Consider the following 10,665-nt stretch of genomic DNA (forward strand, 5'->3'; position numbering starts at 1 on the left):
ATAGAGCAGAGCTTCTCAACCATTGTGTGTATGTGTGTGTGGGGGGAAAGGCACTCTTAGGAAAAGATTATATTTACAGGGCCCACAGAGATAATCAGGTAAGGCTGTCAAGACTTGATTCTGCCCTAAGTTTTGATACTCCTAGGTCCCACCCTGTCACTAGGGGACTTAGAGTGTAACCTGTATCACCATTCTGACAGAATGTTTTTGTCCCAGCAAATTCATATGTTGAAATCCTACACCCAATATGATAGCATTAGTAGATGAGGCCTTTGGGAGGTGATCTGGTCATAACAGTGGAGGCTTCATGAATGGAATTAGTGCTCTTCTTATAAAAGAGACCTCACAGAGCTCTCTTACTCTGTTTCTGTCACATGAGGTTGCAGGGAGATGACAGTTGTACATGAACCAGGAAGTGGGTCTCACCAGACACAGAATCTGCTGTTGCCTTCATTTTGAACTCTCCAGCTTAGCTTTCAGAACTATGAGAAATAAGTAGGTGTTGTTTAAGCACAAAGTCAAATGTATTTTGTTACGGTTGCCCAAACTGACTAGGACGGGTTTGTATACATGTTAGGAAATTGATGTAGAGTGCGGGACTGTCTGTATTTTAGGTAGAACAAAAAAAAGTAGAGTTAAAATAAAAGATGAAAGACTGAAGTGAAGAAACACTTTATTCTTAGATTTGAAAACACCGGGTTGGTTTGTCAAAGGGTGTGTGTGTGTGTGTGTGTCTAGCATGTCCTAAAAATCTTTATGCAGCTTAAGCTTTATGAACTTCAGAAAAATAACTGCTACAGACTTATCTTCAAGATCATGTGAAAGTTTATTTACATTTATCTTATAGGGACTAGTTTTGTGAATATTGAATGATGAATTATTCATTTTAATTATTTGAGTCACACCCCACTGACTCAAGATGGTAAAGGCTGACTGAAACAAAAAGCAAATTTTCCCATTCAACATTCACAAAACTAGATAAAAGAACTTTTAAGTTCTATATCTGGGTTCCTGTAGCAAAAACATTCTGTAGGAAAGATGGATTTAAGGACATATATGATCCTGAGGCTTCCCTGGTAGCTCAGTTGGTAAAGAATCCACCTGCAATGCAGGAGACCCTGGTATGATCCCTGGGTTGGGAAGATCCGCTGGAGAAGGGAAAGGCTACCCACTCCAGTATTCTGGCCTAGAGAATTCCGTGGACTGTCACAAAGTGTTGGACACAACTGAGTGACATTTATTACTATTATTATTATGATTCTGAGTGTAAAGGTGTACAAGCAGAAATTCCAGACAGTATTTTAAGGCAGTAGAACTGGTGAGACCCAAGTCAAGTTTCTCAAACAGTAAAGGGAACCTAGGTAATATCTGGGTTACGGATGGGATAGGCGAAAAATTTCATTAATGTGAATATATGAAGCCATGAAAGGATGGAGTTGGAAAATATGATGGCAGGGTAGGGCAGAGGGACCTGGAATGCCCAGGAGGGGTGGAGTTGTCTGCTAGGCTGGTGGATGGGGGAGGGGCGGTGGCTGCATTCTCTTCGTGTTGTCCCCTCCCCCACCCTCAGAACCCCTTTGTGACTCTTGAGTTCTCAGAGATGCAGGCCTGGGACTATAGTCACGTGACTGCACTCTCAGTGCTCAGTAGTCTCAGCCAGCCTTGTGATTCAGACAATGGAATTCAGAAAATGGAATGTTCTCTCATTTTTGAATAGCCCTACTGACCCATGTCTGAGCTTTGGCTCCACTTCCTTGGATATTGACTCTGACTTCATTTTCCTGTGTGGGCTGGGGTTGTTCCTTCTGTTCTTGTGGTACTTGGTGGGGTTTCCATGTTTACCAACCTTCTGTAAAATCAAAAGCATCCAAAAGGTAAGTACGTAACCCTGGGTGCACCCACAACAGAGATTCTTTATTGCTGTTTCCATTTCCAGTCCACATTTTAAGATGAGTTTGGTTGGGTCAGAGAAACACCTAAGATAGGAATTTCAAGGAGAGGATAAAACTAGGCAGGGCCAGTGGTTCAGGGAGTACTAAGGCTTTCATTTGAAGCTCACAGACCAGCTGAGTGTTTGGAGGATTCCAGGAGAAAATCCCAAACAGTAATTCTGTGGCCCTGGGTTGGGTTATTTAGAGTTTTGGATCTCTGCAGGAGAAGGCAATGGCAACCCACTCCAGTACTCCAGTACTCTTGCCATCCTTGCCATGGATGGATCTCTGCAGGAGAACAGAGTTCCCCAATGCTTGATCATGAGTTACATTCTCATGTCAGGTATCACTTGAGCAAGCCTTCCTTTGTACTGGGCTGGTCAGGGCAGCAGTGCTGAGCCTCTGAGAGCCTCCAGAGCAGAGGCTGAAGCCTGAGTTTTCAGGACCCAAGGTCCTATCTGAGGGACACAGACGTCGACTATTAGCCTCAGATGCTATGCCCTCCTTGGGCAGGTGACTTCTGACTGAGACTATCAATGGAGGACTTCAGAGACAAAAGTCTTTCTTTGGGTGTTTTACAGAAAAAAAAGTTGAAAACATTTTAAACCTTTAAAATTGACAAAAGGAAGGAACACAAAGATCTATTAATTAGACTCTTATTATTCCTGGATAATGAATATCTGAGTTTTCTAGAGCGGACTGAGAGAAATGAGCCCCAGCACTTCATTCTTTTCGTTTTCAGTGTCAGGGCAGAACCAGGAGGAGAAGGAAAGGTGGCACACTGAAAGGTAAGGTTCTGCCTGTTTCACCAGATCTCTCCAAGGGTGACCCTTCCTGCCTTTTCCATGAGATCCTAGGTCCATGATCTCTGACAATGTCAGTGACTAGATACCATTTCTCTCAGAAACCAGAGGTATCTGGGGAAAGGCTCATGGGGAGGCAGTCCGAGCCTGAGACACTTCTCGGATTCCCTGTTTTTCTCATGGCTGGGCTTGAAGCCATGATGGACCTGGGCAATGGGTGTTTCCCCACAGGTGGCCATGTAAGATGTCAAGAGTCAGAACTTCTGTGTCCTGACTTTGTATAAGTCCTCTGACTTCCTGGATAATCAGATTGCTCTCTGAGGCCACACTGATCTCTGTTTCACATGGTGGTTTTGAGCATCACATGAGATATAAGGCATGTGAAAGTACTTTACAAGTGAAGCAACGTACATGTCAAATAATTGACCATTTGATCTCATCTACTAATTCTTGGGTCTTTCAGAGTCTAATAATGGGGACTCTTATATTATACCTGTGCTTCTACCTTCCTTACATGTAACCCAATCTCCTGGTTTCTCAGGTTGGAGATTTCACCAGATAGAAACAGAGGAAAAAACGAAGCTGATTTCTATTCTGAAAAGGTGACTAGTCTTTCCCCTTCTTTCCTGATTCCTCCTTAGCATGTTCTCTGCAATTCCTGGGATTCAGTGCAACCTACTATAGTCACGGGAGGGGGTAGCATAGGAATGAGTATGTGGTGAAGGCCTTAAGGTGAGGGTTATTGAGCATGTTATGAAGTCATGGATGTGGAGCAATGTAAAGGGGCAGCAGGCTCCAGCCCACCCCTGACAGGCCAGCAGGTCCCCCTTTCCTTATTCTGGTTCTGGTTGCATCTTTGTACTTCCTGTCTCCTGCAGCCCTCTGAGCCGGCATGATGATACCATCTGCTTTCGTCAGCTCTTATGTCCAGATCCCTCCTGTGAGGTGTGTAATAATGCAACTGCTGAGGTCAATTGGCTGCTGTTCCCGGAGACCCTGGAAGATTCTGCTTCCTCTATGTCCCCTTTGGCTTCCACAGCTGCTGTGGCTGATTCACCATTGACTCTGTCCCCTGCCTTCTCAGCAGTCTCTCCAGGAGATCTACTACCAGCCTCTCTGCCTGAGCCTTCCCCATTGCCCCCCTCCATTCTTTCACCTAGCTCCATGACCCCCTTAGCTGACCTTTTTTCACCCTCACCACTGGGTCACACTCTGGCATTAGAGCCTTTTGCTTCTTTGGATTCCGAATTCCCAGTGGATTATTCCTCACCCCAACCCCTTGCCTTTTCCCCTCTCCTACCACATGACATGCAGACAGCAGATCCTGTTCTCCCACCAGAGGCCACTTTGCCTCTGAATACCATCTTTTCCCTTGACCCCACCCTTTCGCATGATATCAACCACTTATCAGATTTTTCCCAAGCAATGAAGCCCACTGATTCTTTTGCAACACCAACCCTATCTGTTTTACCACAGCCAGACTGCACTTTAACTGTCACTCAGTCTAAATCAATTGCCATCTTACTGACACCTGTTCCTGAGAATTTGCCTACAGAAAGCCCTGGCATGTTGTCCACTTATGTCCCAACACTCACAGGCATTGATCATTCAAGACTGTCAATTTCAGACTTCTCCTGGTGGCAAGCTCATGCCAAAGACTTAATCCCTTCCACGTTGGCACAATGTGATTTCAATCAAGAGTTTCTTGCCCTTCACTCTTCAGAGGCCTCTTTTGGGGGAGACCCTATAGCCAACCTCATAGAGCCTGGTAATCTCTCATGTCTCAGCCCTGATGTCCTGGCACTCCTGGAGAAGCAAGTACAAAAGAGGAGCGATTTCCTGATGTGGAAAGAAAAGGAAAAGAAAAAAGATTCTTTTCCAGAACAATTGAGGCCAGATTATCAACTAAATTCCTCAGGGATAATGTTAGAGTCAGTTGCTGATAAGCCTGTGCATCAACAACTCCCATATCCTAAGACCTTGGAGGACCAATTACAGCAAAAACCTACCCAGCTCTTCTGGGGTCTCCCATCTCTACACAGTGAGTCCTTGCCCTCTGCTGTTCATGTCTCCAGTGACAGTTCCTCAAACTTTATTTTCAATAGAAACTCAAATGCCTCTACGGGCCAAGAATCCCCAGGACTTCCCCATCCCCAACCTCTGTCCTTGCCTGAGATTCAGCCTGAACCCTTGCCTCAAACCCTGCCTCAATCTCAGCCCCTACCTCTCACTCAGGTCCAGTCCCAAGCTGACCCAAAATCCCTACTCCTGGTCACACCACCTGGTCCTCTACCCCAGATTAGGATCTGTGGAGTGTATTTCCATAGACCTCAGAATGAATCAGAATCTCTCTCCTCATCTGAAATTCAACAACTGGAATGGAACGTGTTGCAGAAACAACAGGAAAGTTTGTGGGGTTTACCCTCTGTGATCCAAAGATCTCAGGAAGACTTTTGTCCATTAGCTCCTAACACTTCTCACCACCAGCACCCTCAGGCCCATGTTTCAGTCTCCATCCTTCCTGGGGAGTTTGCTCTCAGCGATGAACTTCGGAAGAAACTAGAGCATCACCTCCGAAAGAGGCTCATTCAACACCGGTGGGGCCTGCCCCGGAGAATCAGAGAGTCTGTGTCATTGATGTTGCCTCCAACTGGTTTTTTAGAGGCATCTAAGTCAGAGAGCAGTGATGGAGTCTCACTGATCTCTGTGTTTAAGGGTCAGAGTAGCAAACAAGTAAATGTTGAATTGAGTCAACCTGGAAGCTTCCATGAGAGAAGCTTGGAAATGCTCCAGCTAGAGAAAGATATGGGGAAAGATCAGGAACATAGCCAAGAGAATGGTCAGAAAGATCACCTACTGAAAGACCCAAACAGCTCTTCAGATAAGGATCTGGGGTATGACTCTGAGAAAAACATAAACAGTCAGATAGTGAATCTCTCAGAGAAAAATTTAGGGGTGTCAGCAGAGAGTCTACAACTTGAAAATGTCCTAAAAGTACATTTGAGTAAGAAGTTTGAGGAAATAAATGAGGGTCGACTCCCTAGGACTGTGCATAGTTCATGGCATGCCATCAAGCAAACACTGATTCTTTCTGTGAAATCCCACACCGAAATGAAAGAGAGAAGTTTGCCATCATCAGTGGGTGAGTCCTACTCCTTGAATACCTTCCAGAACCTGACTTTTGTTGATCCCAGCGCACAGCAGATGCTGGAAGCACATATTAAAAGGTTTCGTATGAGGATGTTGTGGGGCCTTCCTTCCAAGGTCCTTGAATCCATACAAATTTTTAAACTGAAAGATGCCTCATCCCAGTCCTTGTCCCATGCCAGCTTTCGCTCTTCAACCAATGAGATTTCTGAGGCAGACTCCAAATCTGGGAGCTCCAAGTCCTTTAGAAGAAGCCCTAAATCTTTCCTTGGAGAAAAAGTGGGAACAACCAACGCAGCCCCTGTCCTGGGTCACTCTCTCCCTGCCACCTCACCCGTGGGGAAAGGAGGACAGAGGGTCCTGAGACAATCACACTCTGCTGTCAACCATGAGCTTGCAGAGGATGTTCAGAAAACTAAGGATCCCAGACAGATTCGTCTGCCTGTCTCACTCTGCATCACAGGGAGAGGAAGTCATAGACAGACGCAACTAGCTGATAGATATCCCCGCAAGCCACTTGCAAAGCAAGCTGGAGCCAGATATGAGCCAAAGTATAAGAGTGTGAGTTCCAGTGATAAAGGAAAAATGCAACAGGGCAAAAAGATGGAGAAGTCAGAACCTGTTTCTATGTCCAAAGTATCTAGGGAGATATTCAGGGCTGAGGAGCTTGACAATCTTCAATTAAAAACTAATGACATGTTGACAACCAACAAGTCAGGGAGCTCCCAAATAACAAATGTGAATGAGAATAAAGTAGAAACTACTGTGACCACTGAAAGCCCCCCACCCAAACTACCAGTTCCCCAAGATCCTAAATGCTTATCCCTTAAAGAACAACTGTTTGATGAGTTAAAGTTTAGATTGGAGAAGAGGGAGCATAGCCAAGCTCAAGGCCAACCCACGGACATGTCCCTTGCTTCAGATAACTTGACTTACAAGGCCTCACTGACTCCTGCCCAGGGTGTCTCAGGTGGGGACACAGGAGAGTCCCAGGTGATGCATGTCCATGTGGAGGACAGAGGAATCAGGATGGAGCAGCAGCAAGAACCCTGGGTCCCTGAGCATGGCTTCCAGAGGTGCCAGGATAAGAATTTCCCACCAACTGTGAAGAAAGTGAGCTCCCCAGGGTGCAGAGCAGAAGAGCTAGGTGGAGGGGATGCAGGGCTGGGGACATCCCAGCTTAGGAGGAAGAGTTTCCCTCCTCAGAAGACGGTACTAGAGGAGATGCTTGTGAGCAAGTCTTCTTCCCACACCCTTTCAAAGAAAGGACAGCCTCTTCCTGAAGGCCATATCAGAAAAAGAATGAAGCACTTTTTGCAGTGGCTGTATCCTGGGGAAAAATGCAAAAGGCAAGAAGATCCCCAGGAAAAGGGTAGCCCCATATCAAGCGCTCAGAGCAGAGGCCTAGTTAAAAGTAGAGCTGCCGTTACTGGATCAACAGAGGCTCAGAAAATCGTGACAGACATTGGGAAGTTCCTAGAAGAGAAAATGGGGTATCGGCATGCATTAGGTGCCACCAACTCTCAAGAGGACCCTCCTTCCCTGGTGCAATTTGGGCAATCTCAACAAAAGGCTGGAGTACAGGTCCACACAGAGCCTGTCCAGGGACATCCTTTCAACTGCAAGGCTTCCTCTAAAGTGACAAATACCAAGTCCTGCCACCAAGAAGCTATCTTGGCTGGCCAGAGCTATCCTCCAAGTACAAGACAGATCAGAAGCAAGAAAAAACAGCCCCAGAAAGCTGTGGCATTTAAGGACCAGCAATTGTGTCAGAAACATCCCCCACCAGTGCCCCACAGGGAGCCTGTGCCCCACCCAAGCCCCACCCACAGGTGTCAAACTGGCCAGGCCCAACCAGCTGTGCCCACCAGTGCTGAAGGCACTATGTTCAGAAATCTGTCTCTACTGTTTAGACAGAAAACACTTCTCCAGAATTTCCAAGGAGGAAAACTTCCTATCCAAAAATAATTCCTTCCTTGTGGAGAATGTTGATCCTCCCCAATAAATGTTTCTCTAATAGTAAGATGTCTTTTCTGTGTACTGTGTTGAGGGCATGGGTTTGGGTAACTCAGGGATTATATGTAAGGGAAGAATATAGTTTAGTTCTTACTTACTGCTTCCTTTGGCTTTGGCTCAAAGGTGACCAGTCCTCTGGAATTCTTGTTGAGAAATAGATACCATGTGCCCCCCACCCCCACCCTCTGCAAAAGACCATTTCTTCCTTGATGATGTTTGAGGAGATGGGCTTTGTCTCCTGCCTCTTAGCTTAGCCTTAAAGAAAATGTAGAGCAGACCACACACCTCCCTCACTGAATGTTTTACATCAGTAAAGTAGGAAAGACAGGTCTTCTATATCTGAAGAGGCTTAAGGATGGGTTTACTTTCTGAAAATAATCCTGAAGAAGAAATAAATCTTAATCGTTATTGAGAACTCAGTGACCAGAGACTCCTACATGGGGCTGAATCCCTTGAATGGCAGTGTTTGGGTGTGGATGTTACTGTACTGGATGCTGGGCTGGTTGCCGAAGGGTCTAGGAACAGCATAAAAGTTGCTTAAGAATCTGTTTCATGTGGGTCGTGTTAATGTAATGTGCTGGTCAGGAAAGCATACTTTAAACTTTGACATTGAGGTTTCCCTATGGGAAAGACACTTTGGGGAAGTGGTTGCCTTCCTTGGGTATTTTCTTCAGGCTGCTCAATTGATGAATTTTTTTTACAGAGCAAAATCACCACTCAGCTGTCAGTGGTAGGAATGTTGACTAGGCAGTCACCTACCTTCCAGGGTAAAATACAGCTGAGAGTAAGGAAAAGATGTCTTAAAGTGAGACATCTTAAAGAATGTCCTTGCTGGTGGAACAAAGGTTCAGTTCAGTTCAGTTCAGTCGCTCAGTTGTGTCCGACTCTCCGCGACCCCATGAATCACAGCGCACCAGGCCTCCCTGTCCATCAATTGTGACCCTGTCCTGCTCCCCTACTCCTCAATCTGACCCAAATACCACATCCTTGAGGCTGACCAGAGAAAAGCATAGCACACTGATGCTTTATACCAGAAAGGCATGAGGGCATCTTAGAGTACTGTAACAGCATCTCCAAGGATGTCATCAAGATGGCATCCCCCGTTTTGGGGAAGGTGATGAAGGTGATCGTCGTGTTTTCCTTCCATCTGTGTTGGATGGTAATATACAAGATACTGCCCTTAGTGCGCACAGTTCACCAATCAGAATGAAGGTGCCACCTTTGATGATATTAATAGCCTTGGTGGAGCCATGGTAGACGTCCCCCAGAATACCTGTAGCTCATGAACCAGAAGTGAGTCCTAGAACTATGCCCTGGGGTTATAGATATTTGGGGTTCACCATGGACCTCCTTTTTTTGCCCAAGGCTTGCACACACACCCACCCTTACAAGGAGGTCTAGAGAGGGAGGGCAACTCTACTTGTACAGACTGGGACTCAAAAATTTGGTGAGTATCCTAGTGAGCACTTAAGATAGTTTTTCCAGAAAGACTTGTGGATGCTGGGTGTTAAACAAAAGAAAACAAAATAAAATAAATGTCCACTACAGCCTTCTCTCAGTACTTTTATCTTATCTAGAGTTATGACATTGATCCTACAATATCTGAAGCTTATTGTTGCAGAAAGAAGGCAGATTCTGTGGAGGCCCTGGGAGAGGGACAAAAGGTGGGATGGGGCCGAGGAGCAGCAGAGGGCTCTAACCTCCGTGTAGATATACCTGTCAATAACCCAGCTTCCCTGTTCCTACAATATCTCATTTCTACTTCCATCCCGGTGCAGTCACTTACACTGTAGAGCTTATTACCAGAAACACTTCTGCCATCTGGAATAATACAGTCTGACATGCCACCCTTTCGCTTCATCCCCCTTATCCTTCCAGCTTATAAACCACTTGATAATTTTTCAGAATCAGGTCATTTTTCCACTTACTCTTCTTCTGTCCATCAAGCTCTTCCTTCTTTTTCTCCCTGTCCAAGGTAGGTTTGATGGTCTATCATGTAGGTGACATTTAAAAAGTTCTACTATAAACAGGTCCCATCCAATCACCTTTAATCCTTCCTGCCTGGCAAAATTAACTCTCTCTGCTTTTTTTTCAGATTCATATAAGTAGCAGATCACTATTGGATTAAATCTCACAATCAGGTCTATTGATGCCACGATAAATTCAGCCCTAACACTACTTGGAAATAATGCATCCGTTCCTCAAATTCTTATATCATGCTTACTATCATGTGAACAAAACAGATGGAGCTTAGCTCACTGTTTCCTTAGTCCATTTTCTCTCCAGTGCTACTCAAATCCATTTCAAATCTCCTTCACTTTTTTCAAATCTCCACTTGCTCAGCAGTTGTGCCAAACCACATTCACAGAGGAACTAGTATACATGAGATGGGAACTTTTCATCAAAAACCTTAAATAAAAACAAACCCCAAAACCCACTCTCCAATTTCTACTTTCCTGTTACATGGAAATAAGTTTTTCTCCCCCAACCTCATAGGAATTACACCTCCCGAGATTTTCTTATTGAGACAGCTAAACTCTAGTCTTGATGGACTGATTCAACCCGACCAGGTATCATTTTGTTCCCTCCTTTTCCTTATGAGTTACTCAACATCTTTTATTATTTTCAAAGCTTATCATACAAAAATGTTTAAATGTGCACAAAAGCAGAATACTGTAACATCCCATATAACCCTCACCCAACTTTCATAATTATCATTGGCATGTGTGATACATCCCATCTTTTACAATATGATTAAAGTGTAAAAG

At 45.0% G+C, this 10,665-nt stretch overlaps 1 protein-coding gene across 2 annotated transcripts; it reads left to right on the forward strand.

The window, feature by feature from the left end:
* The first annotated feature begins 1,676 nt into the window (after window positions 1-1,676).
* LOC129557142 (spermatogenesis-associated protein 31D4-like) lies at window positions 1,677-7,849 on the forward strand. Of its 2 annotated transcripts, XM_088837698.1 has the most exons (5): window positions 1,677-1,874; window positions 2,674-2,719; window positions 3,276-3,336; window positions 3,613-6,167; window positions 6,330-7,849. In XM_088837698.1, the coding sequence occupies exons 1-5, from the start codon at window positions 1,677-1,679 to the stop codon at window positions 7,847-7,849; spliced, it is 4,380 nt and encodes a 1,459-aa protein (XP_088693824.1). The 2 variants fall into 2 exon arrangements, with proteins under 2 accessions (XP_088693824.1, XP_055283668.2); XM_055427693.2 differs by having other exon boundaries at window positions 3,613-7,849.
* Window positions 7,850-10,665: the final 2,816 nt, after the last annotated feature.

This window comes from Moschus berezovskii, chromosome 7 (assembly GCF_049115385.1).
Source record: "Moschus berezovskii isolate FMDL1 chromosome 7, NW_MosBer_1.0, whole genome shotgun sequence".
NCBI lineage: Eukaryota > Metazoa > Chordata > Mammalia > Artiodactyla > Moschidae > Moschus > Moschus berezovskii.